Source organism: Ochotona princeps, chromosome 10, assembly GCF_030435755.1.
Source record: "Ochotona princeps isolate mOchPri1 chromosome 10, mOchPri1.hap1, whole genome shotgun sequence".
In the NCBI taxonomy this organism is placed as follows: domain Eukaryota; kingdom Metazoa; phylum Chordata; class Mammalia; order Lagomorpha; family Ochotonidae; genus Ochotona; species Ochotona princeps.
The window spans coordinates 71,030,620-71,048,683 of NC_080841.1; the positions used below are offsets into that span (position 1 = coordinate 71,030,620).

Genomic DNA, 18,064 nt, shown 5'->3' on the forward strand with positions numbered 1-18,064 from the left:
GGGCATTTAGGGACTGAATTGGTACTTAGGAGCTTTCTGTATCTTAGCTGTCACTCTTCCTCTTGACAGAAAAGTACCAGACACATCCACTTAATTCCATGTGATGGGTGAGCCACTCGGCAGTGCCTGAAACTTAAGGAGACACACTTAAACCACCACCAGCATCAGCTTGCAGATACGTGGGTGGGGACAGCAAGGAATGAATGCTGCAGCTACAGCAGGAATGAATGATTCCTTAGCAGCAGGAGTCTGAGTGTAAAACCACCCTGCCCATGTGCAGCCTTAGCCCAACCACTCTCAAACTGTGTGGCCTCGGGAAAATTCCTTAACATAAGCAGTTGTTTCATCAACTGTTAATGCAGGGCTTAGGCGCACACCTGCCTCAACATCATGTCTTGAGGATTAAATACACTTATCCATGAAGGTGCTATTTGCATGTTCCAGGCGGGTTGTTTCTGTCAGACTAGAGCTGCAGGTATTGGCAGGGGCCTTGCAGTGCGGAAGCGACAAGCTCTGGGCAACAGGTTGGATGTGCTGAGCAACAGGAGTCGGGCAAGAGAACAGGCAGTGACAGCTTCAGGTGTCAACTCCTCCAATAGCCCCTGTCATATGTGTGCATCCCACCGCACATAGGTGCACACATGCACCCCCCACACATACATTTCCATAGGATGCATCCCACCACACACACACACACATCTTTTTTCCCTGGCCATTCTTTCTTCCCCAGTATAGAACTGAAGGCAGGTAAGGCTAGGGAGAAAAGGATTTGGAATTCTTTCCTCAACAAGATACATGGGAAACACTGGAAGAATATCCACAGGAAGCCACATTTAAGACAACCACTTAGAAGTTCAATGTTTCGGTCTTGAATTCTAGAGCAGGCAGGGCTAAGGATGTGGTACCAAGAGTTAAGTTCCCTCAAGGCCATTCAAGCCCCAGCTGCTCCACTTCTCATCCAGCTCCCTGCTAATGTGCCTGGGAAAAGTAGCAGAAAATGGCCCAAGTGCCTGTGCCCCTACATTCACCTGCGAGACTCAGGAGAGGCTCCTGGCTATGGACTGGCCCAGCTCTGCCAATGCAGACATTTGTGGGGTGAACAAGTGGCCAGCAGATCTCTCTATCTCTCTCACTGTCCATTTTAGATAATTAGAATTTTTTTTTAAATAAGGAGTTATCTCAGTTAATTAGATAAAAATCCAAGTGCAGAGGCTCAGCTTTACTAAGAGTCTGTGAGCAAGATAAAACCCTACAAGTGGTAGAACTTAAACACAAGGAAGGCAACGAGAGGGGCCAGGGATTCAGGTGTGGTGCTATAAAGGCAATCGGCGGTTTCCATGGAGACAACGACCCCAGTGCCCAACACAACAGGGCTGAGAGACGACCAATTAGGGTTTCAGCAAGTAATTTACAAGGCACACAGGGTGCTCTCAACTCAAGTTGGCCAACCAGACACCTGCAGAGACGACCACACTACAGGCACACCAGGGGCACGGGTGAGAGGAGCCAGCAGAATGCTCAGTAACCAGATGGGGCATCTTAGGGGCCGATCTCAAGAGCACATAGAATGGTGGCAGTGGAGGACCATCAGGGTGAAGATAGAGTACCACTAGAGTGAAGACGGAGGCCCTGATGAACAACCTCCCTCCCCCACCCCCCCCCCCGAGCTGCAGCACAGAATGTGTCAACTCTGGGAGTTAAGAGTTCCCTGCGACCAACACGATGGCTCAATTGGCTAATCCTCCACCTGCAAGTGCCGGGATCCCATTTGGGCACCAGTTCCTGCCTCAGCTGCTCCACTTCCCATCCACCTCCCTTGTGGCTTCGAAATGCAGTAGAGGACGGCCCAAAGCTTTGGGACACAGCACCCATGTGGGAGACCCGAAAAGAAGCTCCTGGCTTCAGATCAGCTCAGTTCTGACTGTTGTGGCCACTTGGGGAGTGAACCAGATGAAAGCTCTTTCTGTCTCTCCTTCTATCTGCAAATCTGCCTTTCCAATAAAAATAAATAAATCTTAAAAAAAGAAAAAAACAAGCCTCCTGTGTACACCTGGCATTTTTGCCAAAGCACCTGTTCTACAGTAGTGAGCTCAAATTCTGGGGGACTGGATGGGGCTACTATTGGATCTGTGATAACAAAATCCAGGCTAGACTAAAGTCAGAATGGTCTGCACCCACGTGCAACAGATGGGAAGCCGAGGCTGTTGCTGTGGTGTCACAGGCAAAGCCACTGCCTACAACACCAGCATCCCATAAGGGTGATGGTTTGAGTCCCAGCCTGCTCTACTTCCAATTCAGTCCCCTTCCTCATACACCTGGGAAGCAGCAGAGGAAGAGGACTCAGGTGCTCACACCCCCGGATCCTTAGGAGAAACCTGGAAGAGGCTCCTGGTTCCTGCCTTGGGTCTCATCTGGCTGAATCTTCAGATCCCAGACTTTCTGAAGCAGTACTATGGGCTTTTAACTCACACACTTGTGACACAAGCAACAGGGTGCACAGGTAATAGAACTCTTCTCCCTCCAAGAGCACTGGTTCTGATCGCTGCGGCACCACCTGCACTCCATTATAGAACTACACAGTCTTCCAGGGTCTGCTCTTAGCACATATATTCTGAACTCACTCAGACTGCCACCCTCCCTAAGTCAAGCTGCTGCAAATTTTGACCTGCCCTGGGTTACGTTAATGGGAAAGGGATGCATGTAGGCTGCAGTCCAGCTGACCCCTGCACAAGTGAGCCCAGTGTCACCATTACATCCTCAGACACAGAAAAACCAGGGTGAGCGATGCGATGGATGCAGGTGATGCTATTTCACTGTGTTTCCAAGCTGCAGGAGGGGGCCACAAACCAAGGCCTACAGGCAACTTCTAGAAACTGGAGGCACTGTAGAGTGGATGGGAAGGAAAGAGGTTCTCTGTGGAGCCTTTAGGAAAGAACACAACCCTGCTGGCCACCCTTCACTTCGGGCCACTGAAACCCAAGAACTGTGACACCAACTCCACCTTGATTTTACACAGCTATATTTGCTGGAACTCAATGCTGCAGCTGCATGGGTCCACTCATCCCACGAGGGCAGAGGGCAGGGACAATGCCAGCACAGAACAGTTCTTCATATCTTCATACCTCTTGCTCAGTATTCCCCACCCAGGTCAATGTCAAAAGGCAGCAGAATGAGAGAAGTTGTGCTGAGTGGTGCATGTGTACGCTGGACGGAGAGTGTGACGCCTACGAGCTTGACTATGACACCTGCAGGATCATGACTTTACGTCTGCCTCCTCAGTTTCGCTTCAAGACCTCTGGGTGTACCTTCTATGTCTGGACAATCTCCAGAGAGGACCTCAGGCTCCAGAGAGCGGCAGCTATCATGGCACAGTGGGTGAGACTGCCACTTGTGCTGCCCACATCGCATACTTGAGTGCATGAGTTTCGCTGTGTTTCCAATCCAACCTCCTGCAAAGCACACACCCTGGGAAGCAGCAGGGGATGGCTCAAGTGCTTGGGTCCCTGCCACTCACATGGGAGACCCAGATGGTGTTCCTGGCTCCTGGCTTCTACCTGACCCAGGCCCAGCCGCTGGGTACATTCGGGAAGTGAGACTTTAGTTCCCAAATCATACAAGACTTGGTGGTTCATTTCAGAAAAAAACTGAGAATACCAAGTACTATACAACAGTCTACAGTTCTGAATAAGGGTAAGGACAGTAATAGGTTTTCCATCCGGTTATGTACATTTTTTTTGGCTTACATGTTAATTTTTTACAAAGATTTATTTATTTTTATTAGAAAGGCAAACTTATAGAGAAAAGGAGACATAGGGATCTTGCATTTGCTGGTTCATTCCCCAAGTGGACACAACAGCCGGAGCTGAACTTATCCTAAGCCAGGAGCCAGGAGCCCACACTGGGTCTCCCATACAGATGCAGGGGTCGAAGGACTTAGACCATCGCCACTGCTTCCCAGGGTCTCCACTAGTGGCAAGTCAGAGCTGGGATACAGGCACCTCCACGAGCATTTTAACTCTACAGGCTAGTAGAGTTTATATATTTTTTATATTTCATTTGTCAAGAACTTGAAGCACCCTTGTATTATTCTCTTCACGCCACGATTTTCAAGATCCCCTGGGCCTAAGACCCCTCAACTTCAAGGTCAGAGTTCAACTAAGTTGTGTCCAGCCCTTGGCTGCAAACAACCATAACATCTTCTTCCACCAAACCAAAGAGTAGGTGGAAGAGTACCCAAGTGCTCACACTAGGAGGAAGGTGATCGTGGGGCGCACTAGGGACATGAACAAGAACACCCCAACTGCGACCCTGCCACCCACACCGAGAACACATAGCGGTAGCACTCACCCTGGCGTCTCCGTTCATGGCTTTCAGCGTGTGATTGAACGCGTGGGCGGGGTCTTTGTTGTACACCTTGAGGAGCGATCGGTCCTGAATATTCCTGGGATCAAAAACATCAGTCACCATTGTGGTTGAAAAGGAGCAGCCCCTGGCCATGGCCACATCCTCTGCCCGCCCCCACGCCGTGGCTGAACATCTGTTGTCTGGCGGGAGAGGGACGGAGCCCACCTTAAACAGGGGCCAGGGAAGGCAGGCAAAGCAAAACAAGACGGTGGCTTCCGCTCTGTTTCCGGGTCCTGTGTATCTTGGACTCTCTAACCTGCAGCCAGAACTTTTTCCTCGCAGGATCTGGAGCCTGGAGAGAACTTAACGCTTTCAAAACCTAAGAACACTGCGAGGCAAACCATGCGTTCCCAGAGATTCGGTTAATAGTTAAGTATTATCCTGTTTACTTTGCTCAGACACCTGGCTTGCTGCTTATCTAATGAAAGCACACAGGCGCACGCAACACACACACACACACACACACACACACCCCTCCCCTTTTTGGGGGGTGGGGGCAGGGAAGGCTTTCAAACACTTTCGGCAAGAAAGAAAAAAAAAATCCAGAATTTAAAAAAAAGATGCCACAGGAATCCAAACCAATACCTTTGACAATGCCCCTTTGTTTCCCTTCCGCGGCGGGTTTTTAAAGGATACCTTTCTGCATAGGACTAGCGCCAGGTGAATTTTCTCCTTACTACACCCCGTACATGGTGGGCAATCAAGAACCCCTGCATCTGTGAGGTCCTTCTGTCTCCACCTTATCTGCCTGGCCTTTTTAGCCTGGTCTGTACGGTGATTCCTTCCCAGCTCAGGAAAGGTGTGCAGGGAGAATGCATTCCTGCCCCCTCATGCCCCTCAAGGTACAGCTCCGAGCTTCAGGGACCAGGGCAATCACTGGAATTGTGGGGCTGTGTTTTTTGTTGTTGTTTCCAGCTAAGTAAAGGATTCCTGGGCTCCTCTTGTTTCTTGCCTTAAAATGCCCGCCAGTCATTGCTTTGAAGCTGCAGCACAAGTCCCGACTCGCACGCAGGGCTGCTCCTCATCTTTAGCTTAGGCGGGCACACACACAGCCCGTTTCCTGGGGCACCCTGGGTGAACAGCAAGGGGAGAGGCCCAGAGGAGGCAGGGCGAGGGGTGGCCCCAGAGACTTGGGGGACAGGGGTCCCTCAGCCGGCTAATGGAAGGAGCCATGTAGGATGGCGGAAGGATGCTGAAAACTGAGGCAAAGATAAAGCCCCAAGAACAGACTCCATGTGATTCTGCAGGTGTTCAGATTCAGAAGGTTGGCTCGTGATTAACGCAAACACGTGATCACCTGGCAGGACAACTTGCCAGTAGAGGCCCGGGTTCTTTCACGACCTGGTGCTCCCAGCTTGCAGGGAACTAAGCCGAAGCCGACACGATCTCTTTTGCACTCATCGTCCAGTGAAGATGCACTCGCTGCAGAAATGCAGGATTAAAATAAAACTTGGTCCAGTGAGTTAAGGCCCGTGGCTTCCGTTAAAACCCGCTCCAGGCTCTTGTGTTGTCAAAGGCTGAAGCTGGGGAGCTCTTCCATCTTGTACCTAAACCATAACTGATGCGTTGCGTTCTCATGAAAGTCCCAAGCCAACCAACCAAACCACACCTTGGCAAGGACACACACGTGATGGATAGGTTGAACAGAAACATCTGTATCACCATCAGCAACACCAGATTTTAAAACAAAAAAATTTTTTTTTCTCCCACTTGGAACATTCCTTTATAGGGAAACCCAAGGAACAGGAAACTAAAATCAGACACATGGATTAACCAGCAGTCGCTTTGCATGTCAGCATCTGAGGTGAAATTGCGAACCAGGGGAAAAAAAGAAAAAAAAATCCTGGAGCAAATCCAAAGTGGAAAGACCAAGAGGCAAGGTCACTGCACACACACACGTGCACACACACACACACACACACACACACACGGTACTTGGGTACTGCTGGTGCCCACAGGCAGTGCCTCATTCCTCACACACTGCCTCTTTCTCTCTTACTTGTGGGGTTTCCATGAATTGGGGATACCAGCTTGTTCTTTCTCCTGGTTCCCCTGTTTCTCTCTCTTTGGGCTCAGCGTGTCCAGAGAATGCAAATGGAGTCAAGGCAAAGCTCTAGAAAATAATGAGCCACTGTAGTGTGCAAACGCCTGAACGTCCGACAAGCTCATTGCCCGGACCTTCATGAGTGTGTACCTGGCTTGGTTTCTGGTCTGCTTACTGTACACAGTGGCACAGCAAGTCAAGCCACCACCTGTAGCCCTGGCATCCCATTTGGCCTCTGGTTCAAGTACCAGCTGCTCCGCTCCCAATCTAGCACCCTGCTAATCCACCTGAGACAAGCAACAGAGGATGACGCAAGTGCTTGGGTCATTGCTGCACCAGTGTGGGAGACTGGATGGAAGTTCTTGTGGCCATTGGGGAGTGAATTTGTGGTTAGAAGCACTCTCTCTCTCTTTTCCCTCCTTCTTTCTCTGTAACTTTGCCTTTCAAGTAAATAAATGCTTTTTTTAAATGCACACCCATGTACAAAAACATAATGTAGGGTTATATTACTACAAACCCACCTTGCCCGGACAACATGATTCTGTTACATTGAAGTTTCCACTTTGTAAATTCCCCGAATACAAAAGCTTTGGGTGGGAGCTTGAAGAATCATTTAGTTCACAGATTAAATATTCATGGGGCTGATGTCCCATGAATATTTCAGTATGGGCTTAAAAAGCAGGGAGAGAGTGCAGCAGGTGTGGTGCCCAGACCTTAGGGTGCAAGTCTGTTCCACAAGCCTAAATTACTCATGTAGCTTGGTCTGCTCCCACATGTCTCCTGTGATCACTGTTAGACATCTCTCTGTTCACACTGATTATGCACCAAGGGCACAGGTTTACAAAATGCCACCCATGAATCTCCTGATGAAGAACTAGGCACTCTGGAAATCCCATGCCTTGCCCTTGTGATTGGGTAAAGGGATATTCCCTAAGCTGGCATTCGAGAAGGTGTCCAGCTAGGTTTGGGGGCTGGGCTTGGCACCTCCTAGGCTGGGTTGCAGCTGAGTTTCCCTTCCCTAAAAGGCAAAGGCTGCATGAGTCACCGGATCAGCCTTGGAGAGCGGAAATATTCAGAGATTGTTCTGGCAAGTGCTTGCTTGTGTGGATTTAAGTTCTGTTTCTCAAACTATGGGGGGGTAGGGGGAGGCAGGTCAAACAGGTCCCTCCTCTCTGATGTAGCATGCCACCACAGCCAACAGGGAATACTGTGGGCCCCAAGGCACTGGCCAAAGCTGAGAGCCCCAGTGGGGATGGGGGGTGGTCACCGAGACATCCCACCTGGAGAACAAGATTCCTGCTTTTCTGCCTGTTGTGGGAGGGGAGGATGACACAAGAGGTGCATGACCTGGAAGTGTCCACAGGGTGTGTCCAAGAGTGCTGCAGCCTTCTACTCCAAACGATATTGGTCAATCTCTCACCTGCCCTAACTCTCAGAACCAACCTTTGATTGGATCAATTTTTCGCCAGACGCACCATCCAAGAATTGACATGGGTGGAATCTGCCCATGTTCTCACAAACAACCCCCAAGAGATGAAAAGTGCAGAGCTAGATGTGAATTCTCACCTGTTGAAGCTCAGCCTAGATGCTGATCAGGATAGCATCTGTGCCTTCTACCCTTGGGACTCACAGAAAATTCAATGTGCGACAGGGGTGCAAATGCTATACCCATCCTGAACCCTCAGGACCTGGAGCTCATGGGGCTGCTCACCTGACATCATTCAGCTCATAATAGATGTTGCGGCTCTCATCTCTGATGTAGATGGCCACGCTGGGGGACTCCAACATCTTCATGGTGAGCTGCTGTGGAAAGGCACTTACGAAGAGGGCGCGGATCGTGTCCGCGCTGGTGATCTCGTTCGGCATCCTGAGCTGCTTGGTTTCATCTCCGTACTGCAGATAGAGGACCCCTGCGTGCAAGAGGAACACAGCCATCAGTCAGAGCATCCATGCCCTCAGCTCATGGAACCAGGGCGGGGGTGGGGACAGGAGGCACTGATGCACAGGTGCACAAGATGACTGATGAGGCCGAGTTCTGAGTAGGCCACTTGGCTAGAGCAACCTAAAGGGATCCAGTGAACAGCGACAAGGGACCTTGGAAGCCCAGGAAGCTGGTACAAGCCATCGGATCTAAGGCTCACGTTGGCGTGCAGTGTGTGAAGCTGCCATCTGTGATTCCCGACATTGCACATGGAGTCCTGGCTGCTTCACTGCTGACCCAGCTCCCTGCTAATGTGCCTGGGAAAGCAGCAGAAGATGGGTTGAGTGTGTGAACCCTGGCCAAACAAGGGGGAAATCCAGCTGGAGCTCCTGGCTTCTGGCTTCAACCTGGTCCAGCCCTGGCCATTGCGATTCTTTGGGGAAGTGAACCAGTGGGTGGAAGGTTGATCTCTCTCTCTCTCTCTCTTCACCTTTTCAATAAATGGTCTTTAGAAAAACACAATTGGGGCTGGTACTGTGGCACAGCAGGTAAAGCTGCCTCTTACAATGACGGCATCCAATATGGGCTCCGGTTTGAATTCTAGCTGCTTCATTTCTGATCAAGCTCCCTGTTATTCTGCCTGGGAAAGGAGCAGAAGATGGCCCAAGAGTTTGCACCCCTATCTGCACCCAGGGGCTCACCCATCAGTGCTGGTGGCTGCATAAAGTGAGGTTGGTGGATAGGGAGGACTCAGTGGTCATTTACTGGCCTCTTCCAACTCACAGTTTGCCCTTTAGTACATCAGGACCTCCGAGAATGGACTTGGCTGGGGTTCAGTTCCTGTGGGTTTTCTGGCGCATCGGGCAGTGATGGTCCTCCTGATCTAGTAAGAGCTCAGCATGAGGGCTCGCATGCACAAAGAGAAGGCTGTCTCCCTGGAGGCCCATCTCCTCTGCAGAAACCTCTGGAAGGCTCTAGGGCCACCCAGTAAAGCAGCTGCTGCTTAGCAGGTGCCAGCCCCTGCCGGGTTGACTGCTTGTCCCAAGTTCAATGACTCTGCCAGCAGATCTAAGAAAGAGGACAGGCAGGAGGGAAAAGTGTTACTCCTGGGTATTCTCCTCCCAGGGGACTGCTGAGGTCACTGTCACCGTTGATGGCCCTGCGACATGAGTGGGCACACCCTAGGACTGCAGGGAGCTAAAGGCCAGCTGTTCTCACACTGGAGGTTTCTGTATCTTCAGGTGCCACCCTGAGGTGCTGGAGCATTGATGGGCACTGGGAAAGGCAAAGGCTGATGGGCAGGGGTTGGGGGGAGAGTTACTGGGGTGAAGGTGAGGGGTAGAGCCTGGGAATGACAGGGACAAAGAAACACATTGAGTACAGCGCCTGTGATGCTGCCTGGGACATCCATGTCCCATAACAGATGGAAGATTGAAGATTTTCTCTCTCTCGCTCTGTGTATGTCTGTCTCTTCCTGCCTCTAACAAATGAAGAATATAGAAAAGCAATTTAAAAAGTAATCTTACAAAAGCAGGCAGCTGTCCTGTGAGGTGGGATCCTAGTAACATAGCATTGTGATCCAACGGTACAAGTAGGAAAAAGTATCCTGTTCCCTTTCACTCTCAAGTTATGACTTTTTAAGATTTATTTTATTTTGCTTGTTGAGAGAGATATAGAGAGAGAGGTCAAAGGAAAGGAATGATAAGAGAGAGAGAGAGAGAGAGATTTTGCATCTGCTGATTCACTCTCCAAATAACCACAACAATGAGGCTGGGCCAGGCTAAAGCCAGGAGCCTGGAACTCCATCCATGTCTCTCATATGAGTGACAGGGGCCCAGACACTTGGGCTGTCATTTGCTGCTTTCCCAGGTGCATTGGCTGGGAGCTGGATCGGAGGCAGAGCAGCCAGGACTCAGGCACTCATATGGGATGGTGGCACTGCTGTCCCAGTTGCCCTGATGCTTTCCTGCAGAACTCCTGGCTGGCTCTGCGTCTTGTTTCACTCAGCGGAAAAGTTCTTCCCATTGAACCTTCTCTTTGAGCGGCAGGACTGAGCAGGTTGTACGTGTTCGAGCAGAATAATTTTTTTTTCCCCAACAGTAAGAATAAAAGAATTCTAAATGGTACAATTCTTTGCAGTATGTATTGTAAGTCTACATGGAAATTATATAAAAGCCAGAATTTTGTACTGAAAACTTCTCCAAAGATTTATTCATTCATCCATAATAATTACTAGTGATTATCATGTAGACTGCTTTCTCCCTAATTTTACTTATAAAGCAAAACTTAAGCTATATTTGCTGCATACTCATCATTACTAGAGCATTTCTGACACCATTTTCTTTCTAACCATTTTTCTGCATTAATTATTCAGCACCTTTAAGAGTAAAATAGCAAGCTGTTCTCACACTGGGGGTTTCTGTATCTTCAGGTGCCACCCTGAGGTGCTGGAGCATTGATAGCAAGCAAGACTATCATTTGTAAAGATTTATCTTTACTAGAAAGGCAGATTTATGGAGAGAAAGAGAGACAATGATCTCTATCCACTGGTTCACTCCCTAAGTGGCCTCAATGGCCACAGCTAAGCGTACCCGAAGCCAGGAGCCAGGAGCTTCTTTTGGCTCTCCCACATGAACGTAGGGTCCCAAGGCCTTGGGCCATCCTCTGCTTCTTTCCCAGGCCACAGGCAGGGGAATGGATCAGAAATGGGGCAGCGGGGACTTGAACTGACATCCATCTGGATGCCTGCACCACAGACAATGGACTAGTTTGCTATGCCACCACACAGGGCCCAACTATTTATGCTTTCTGTACGTATGTCATATCATTTTTGTAGAGGGAGGTTTGCTACATGAACTTCTATATTCAACCAGAACTATTTCTATCCTCTTAGGAGTCTTTCCTGACAGAGGTGTTGGTCTCTGACTTGCCCTGCCACCTCACAAAAAAAGGTAGGACTGAAATGCAGTACCAGGATATTAGCTTGTTTCAGTGGCACATTTCTAAATAACAAATGACCCTGAGCAGAGGGACTTCAAACACCTCTACAACCAAGGGTGAGCATTTAGTCCAACAGTTAGCCCTGGTTAAGACATGAACATGCCATGCCAGAGGATCTGGGTTAGACTCTCAGCTCCAGCTCTTAGCTTCAGTTTCCTGTCCATGCCAAAGTAGTAGTGAGGGCTGGTGTCATTGTGTTCCTGCCTGCACCCACATGGGAGAGTTGGATTGAACTCCTGGTACCTCCTGGGTTTTCCCCATCTAAGCCATTGGCTGTTGTTGGCACTGGGGGAACGACCTACTGGGCAGGAGCTCTATCTGCTTCTTGAACAAATGAATGCTATGTAACTGCAGTCACTTACTCGCTTTGATTCTGTAGTTCATACATCTTGTTTCTCCACAGCCTCAGCTGGAGATGCTTGTCTCAGCTGGTGAGTCCACTCCCACATGGTCAGCCATGGTTCTGGCTGAGGAGTGGGCACTTAGCTGGGTCGATCATTCAGGGTGGGGCTCCTGGCCATGCAGCTAAGGATGGGCTTTACAGAAGCCAGACTCTAGAGGTCCCTCCTCAGGCCTCGCCGGCCATCAGAGGCAGCCCTGTTGTGTAGGGACTTGCCAGTCTTTGTCTTGCCTCATGCTTGCTGCTGTGCTGTTGCCGGACCAAGACAAACCCAGCCCCCTGTGGAAGGAGACCACGTTGCGGAAGAAGAATCCCAGGTGTGCTTACAGCTTACTGGGACCACATATCCTTTTTTACCCCGAAAGCTAGGTGATCCTGCACTGGGGTTTCTTTCTGCCTAACTGACTTGTTCTCTTTCTGAACCTAGGGGTGCCAAGCTCTTCCCTGGTACCTAGTTTCATAGATATCATTCAATGACTGCCTTTTACCACAGACACATGGAAGGGTTTCTGAGCAAAATGCAAAGACAGCAACTCTGAAACTTGTCCCTGGATGTGGAGATTGTGTTCTGGGTTAATGAAAGACATGGAAAATTGTTACTCTTTAGGGTCAAGTTTCTAAACATCCTTTCTCAGGGGAGGAAGGAATGTCTCTTGCTTTAGGCTGACACACGGTTGGTTAATTTGTCTTAAAAAAGAAAATAGTTAAAATTAGTTCCTTTAGCACCTGCCAAGATTACAAAGAATACAAGAGAGTCCTTAAGAGAGGCAGGGACAGCATTCCTTTGACATTCCAAAAGCAGTTCTCTTGGTTTTAAGATTCATTGATTTATTTGGAAGAGCACCGGAGAGAGAGAGAGAGAGAGAGAGAGAGATCCATTGGCTCACTCCCCAAATGACCACCGTAGTCAGAGCTGAGCCAGGCTGAAGCCAGGAGCTCCACCCTCGTCTCTAGCATGGATGGCAGGGGCCTAAGCACTTAGGCCACAATCTACTGCCTTCCAGAGTGTGCAAACCCAAGAAGCTGGACTGGAAATAAAGGAACTGGTACCTGACCCTGCACTTCAATAGGAGATGTGGCTTTGTAAGTGGCAGCTTAGCCTGCTGGGCCACCACGCCAGCTCCTTGTTTTTTTTTTTTTTTTATTAATTATTTTGCATTATGTGACAGTTTCATAGGCTCTGGGAATCCCCCCACCCCCTCTCCCCTCCCCTCTCCCCTGGTGGATTCCTCCACCTTGATGCAGTATTACAGTTCAAATTCAATCAAGATTCTTTCCTTGCAAACATATACCAAGCATAGAGTCCAGCTACTTATTGTCCAGATGGGTTGAACAGTTTCTTGGGGAGACCATTTCTGGTCTGACGTTAGAGCTGGTAGAGTATCATCACAGTCAATTAAGAGTCCCAATATAACATCAACAGCAATTTGCAATATTATAGAATTGACATGGTTTTGAGTAACCAGTATGTTAAAAAAAAAAAAAAAAAAGCAAGTCCTAACCACAACCTATGATTAGCTCATTGACATTTCAATTTTAGTTTATATACAGGACCGGCTGCTATATACCTTAAAATGGCTATAAGGTACCATTCAGCTGTCTCGTGTCTATTTCATTTTAGTATTTAGCCATTTGTTGTGTTGAAGTGTAATTTTACTGATCTTGGCAGATTTTAGGATAACCTAGACTGGCTTGTAACTCTAACAAGATATTTGTCGACATTTAAGGTGCAGAACATTTTTTTTTTTGGGGGGGGGTGTGTGCAAGAAAATCCTCAACACCATGGTGAGGAGTAACTAATCTTTGTGTCCCACCCAGCGAGGCATGAGCCAATCCACGCCAGCTCTTTCCTGTCAGATTTCAAGCTCTACTTTCTGTTGTTTGTCTATTTATTTTAGTTTTTTTTTTAGTTTGTATGATTGTTTGTTTGCTGTGAGGGGTTTTCGAAGCAATCCTGATGGTCATTGCGAGGGAGGGCGGGGGTCCAGAGGTGGAGCCAGGCTCTCGGACCAGAGAAAGCTCTCCTCCCTGGTCCCGGAGGACATTTATTGTTCTTCTGTGTCTGCGGACCGCTCAGGGCTTCTGGTTGTCTTTCCGATGACATTGGTTTCTGCGCGGTAGTGTTTGGACTTCTTCCATCCCCTGTGGAAGCTCCGGTTGGGGATGGGTGACGTCAGAGTACTCGGCCTCTGAGGGCATCCAATTCCCTGTGGCCTCCTTGGCAGTTGGGATATAGTCCTTGTTGCTCGTATTAATAGTTTGTAGTGAAGGTCTGGGGGTCTTCATGGTTGGGATCCAAGCTTCCTCCTTACCACCTGCTCCACTCTGGAGTGCCCCCCTGCTCCACGCACATGACCTCCTGCTAAGAGGTTGTCAGGATCGCACCCGATTCCCCCCGCATGCATTGGTATAGTAGTTTTATTGTTGTTTAGTGCCGCTTTGAGTCTGTTGTCTATGAATTACCAGATTTGATCTTGATAGGCTATATTGTACTTTTTTCTCACTCTTTTTATGGTCCTGAAAGATTTCCCTGCACTCCCTCCCCATTACAGGTTAACATAGCGTATTGAGGGTATAGTAGGTTTTACAGTTTTTCGATGCAGATCTTAAGTATTCTGACATTAATTGTTGGTTTATAGATTATATCGCGTTATTGCATTGGATACAGGTTATAAGAGATTGCACTAATATTACAATATACAGGTACTATCTTCCAAGTTGTCACCTTTTCATCTCAGATTAAGGCAAACATGTGGTATTTAACCTTTTGGGATTGGTTCATTTCTCTTAGCATGATGGATTCCAGTCAGGTCCATTTGACCACAAAGAACTGCAGCCAGCTCCTTGTTAAGGCTATTGCCAGCTTGCCCTGACCACAGCATCTTGAGTGCTGTTTCATGTGGGTTTGACTCTTCAGCTGAGGCACCCGAGGGTGTGATTTACAGTATGCAGGTTACTCCCATGCACTGTGGAGAGTGTCTCAGACTCAGGGCAGACTCAAACTCAGGGGACTGGCGGGATCCACGAACCTGGCAACAAGATGGGTCTCCCATAGAAAGTCTCAGCCAGGCTCCAGCCTCTGGAAAAACAAATTGCAGAAGGAACATGTGGACCAAGAACGTTGTTTTAAAAAAGTTGTATTTGGGGCCAATACTGTGGCATAACAGATTAAGCCTCCACCTGTAGCACTGGCATCCTGTGTGGATGCTATTTTGAGTTCCAGGTGCTCCACTTCTTATCAAGGGCATTAGCAGGGAGCTGGATCAGAGGTTGAGCAGCTGGGACTCAAACCAGCACTCTGATGTGGGCTGCTGCTGTCATGGGCTGCCGCTTAGCCAGCTGTGCCCGGCTCTCACTTGTGGGTTTTAGATCGTCCTGCTGTCTCCGGAGTGTGCTCTGCTTCCACAAGGATATAATAAATCTTGCTTTTCTGCTTGAGGAGAGGCTGCACAGGTTAATGAATACCTGCTCTTAGGTAAGCTCTGGCGTTTGCTCATTACCACCAGGTACTACTTGCTTTGCTATGTGTTCAGGTTGATTTCTCCAAAGTTGCCAATGGTCTTTCCTGGGGCTAGTGGCAAGGTTCCTCCCCACGCCCATACCAGGTGGCCATTGCCCCAAGGAAACAACACAAGGAAGACAGCCAGGTTCTGTGTACAGAGCCGGTGGTCAAGTGCCCACCGCTCTCAAGGCTTGTCCCTTGGCTGCCTGCATATCTTGATTCTTCCAGCACTATACTCCTGGGTTCCCAGGACCCAGGCCAGAAAGGATAGGAAACCTTGCATCTCCCCCACCCTGCCACACACATCTGCTGCAGCTTCCTTCCTGTGGGAGAGGGAGACCTGGACCGTTGTCCCTCCTGCCTGCCAAAGGAAGATAGGGGCTCCCAGGAGAACTCTTGTCCAGCTGTCTAGGACAATCTAGGATGCATCCAATGCCCAGTGCTCTAAGGCCCAGGACAGGAGTTGGGGATGGGGGAGGGTGAGGTCCTAAATACGTGAGTCTGAAGAAGACAGGGCACAAGGATTGGGACTCAGCAATCCTGCTGGAGAGAGCTTTTGCAAATTGTGATGAGATTTGTCTGAATTATTTATTTGAAAAGCACAGATAGACAGACCTCTCAATTTGCATATTCACTTCCCCAGATGCCTGCAATAGCCTGGGGTGGGTGAGGCAGAAACCAGGAGCCAGAAGCCAGGAACCCCATCTGGGTCTCCCACATGAGGGGCAGGAGCTCAAGGACTTGAGCCATCACTGCTGCCTTCCTAGTGTGAGTACTCACAGGAAGCTGGACCAGAAGCAGAGCCAGGATTTAAACTCAAGCTCTCTGAGGCAGAATATGGTCCCAAGCAGCAGGTTAACTGCTGAGCTGTACTCGTGCCCCAAGGTGAGAGCCACCCATGACCTCTTGGGGATTCACTGAACAACTATGCTGTCACACTTACCCTGAGTGAGGCCAGTAAGATTTCAGGAGCTGGTGCTGTGGCATATCCAGTAGAACCACCACCCGCAGCTCTAACATATCATATGGGTGCATTTCAAATCCTGGCTGCTCCACTTCCGATCCAGCTCCCTGCTAACACATTTGGGAAGGTAGTATGGAATGGCCCAAAAGCTTGGACACCTGTACCCACATTGGAGACCTAGAAGTAGCTCCTGGCTTCAGCCTGGCTCAGCAGATGGAAGATATCTCTCTTCTCTCTGTAACTCTTCCTTTCCTGTAAATAGATGATCTTCAAAAACAAGAAAGGCAAAATTTCATTTGGCCTACAAATAGGTACTGAGGATTTGAATGGACCACAACCATTTCCAAGGTGGGATATATGAGATCGGTTCAGAGAATGTGGCTTTGTTGACATATCTTAGATAATCAACAACTATGTGAGCACATGTGGAGTGTGCCAGGTAAACAGGGAGAAGAATACAATGGGGTGGTGGGGAATGGAGTGTGTTGCGGATGCCTTGCTATTTTGTCTGCAAGCATGGGACTTCCTGCTGATAGGATGACATCGGGGAAGAAGGTCCCAGGCAAAGAGAACAGCCAGTTTTCTGGAAACATGGTGTGTGCCTGATTCTGTTCAAGAATGGCAAATTGCTCCTGGGTGCGCAGGGAAAGGAATGAGGTAGTGAATGAGATGACATGAGGTTAGAGCGCAGTTGCCAAAGCTCTCATACTGTCAGTGAGGCCAGGAGGCCAGTAGGGCAAAGCTGTGAGGTGAGACCCATCGCCAGGGCCACACGTGATAGGAAGAGCCTGTGGGAAGTGAACACAGTCATCCAGGAGAGAAGAGGGAGAGTCGGACACAGGTGGAGGGATGCAGACCAGCACATGGTCAAATTTTTAGATACACAGTTGTGCTCGTCTCCGCATCCCCCAGCAAAACCCTGAGATTCCTAGAGACCCATGTCATTTATATAAAATGGCACAACAGGGGATGGCAACGTGGCACAGTGGGCTAAGCCTCTCACTGAGGCACCAGCAGCCCACGTGGTCACCAGTTCGTGTCACGGCTGCTTTACTTCTAATCCAGCTCCCTACTTAGTAGCAGAGTATGGTCCAAGTGGTTGGGCCTCTGCACCAATGTGGGCAACCTAGAAGAAGCTCCTGGCTCCTGCTTTAGATCAGCTGGCTGGGCTCCAGCTGCTGTGGCCATCTGTGGAGTGAATCAGCAGCTGGACGACCTTTCTTTCTGTTTCTCCTTCTCTCTGTGTGACTTCGCCTTTCAAAAAAAAAATCTGTAAAACAGTGGCATAGTAACTGCACACAATCTATGCAGGGCCTCTTGCATATTTAACTGTGCTCTACAGTGATCAGCGTCCAATATGCTGCAAGTGCTCTACAAACGCCACACTGTATGGCAACAAGCACAAGAACAAGGCCGCAGACATTCCTATGGACAGAATCTCCTAGTCATCTCTCATCCCTCATTGGCTGAACCCTTGGACATGGGACCTGAGGCTAGAGAGACTACACATTCCCTGAAGTAGATTTCCCTGACAAGACAGGCTATGAATTGGAGTGGGAAGAGGGGGACGGAGGCCTGAACCATGGCAGGACCGGGGAGTGAGGTACTAAGATCGTGAGGAGAGGGGAAAAGGGGGCTCTGTGGGGAATGAGAAGTTCATTTTTGGTTCATGCGCTGAGGTGGAGTGGTCCAGGAAAGCTGAGGCCACGACAGTCTTAAGGAGCTGCTGACTCAGGCACCCACCAGGCACACGATCAGACCACCTGCAGCAACAGATGCGAGATGAGGCGTGTAGTACGCCCTTATGCACAGGTGAGAAAATGAGAAGG

General features: G+C 49.3%; 1 protein-coding gene across 13 annotated transcripts in view; it reads right to left on the reverse strand.

Annotated features, from left to right (window-relative positions):
- Window positions 1-18,064, reverse strand: part of KIAA1217 (KIAA1217 ortholog) — a 372,896-nt gene that overhangs the window by 76,772 nt on the left and 278,060 nt on the right. For all 13 annotated transcript variants that reach the window (XM_058669605.1, XM_058669608.1, XM_058669602.1 and 10 more), the window contains 2 exons: window positions 8,160-8,358; window positions 4,348-4,441 (listed from right to left, as the gene is read on the reverse strand). In XM_058669605.1, the coding sequence (XP_058525588.1) occupies window positions 4,348-4,441; window positions 8,160-8,358 (293 nt within the window). The remainder of the gene's footprint in view (window positions 1-4,347; window positions 4,442-8,159; window positions 8,359-18,064) is intronic.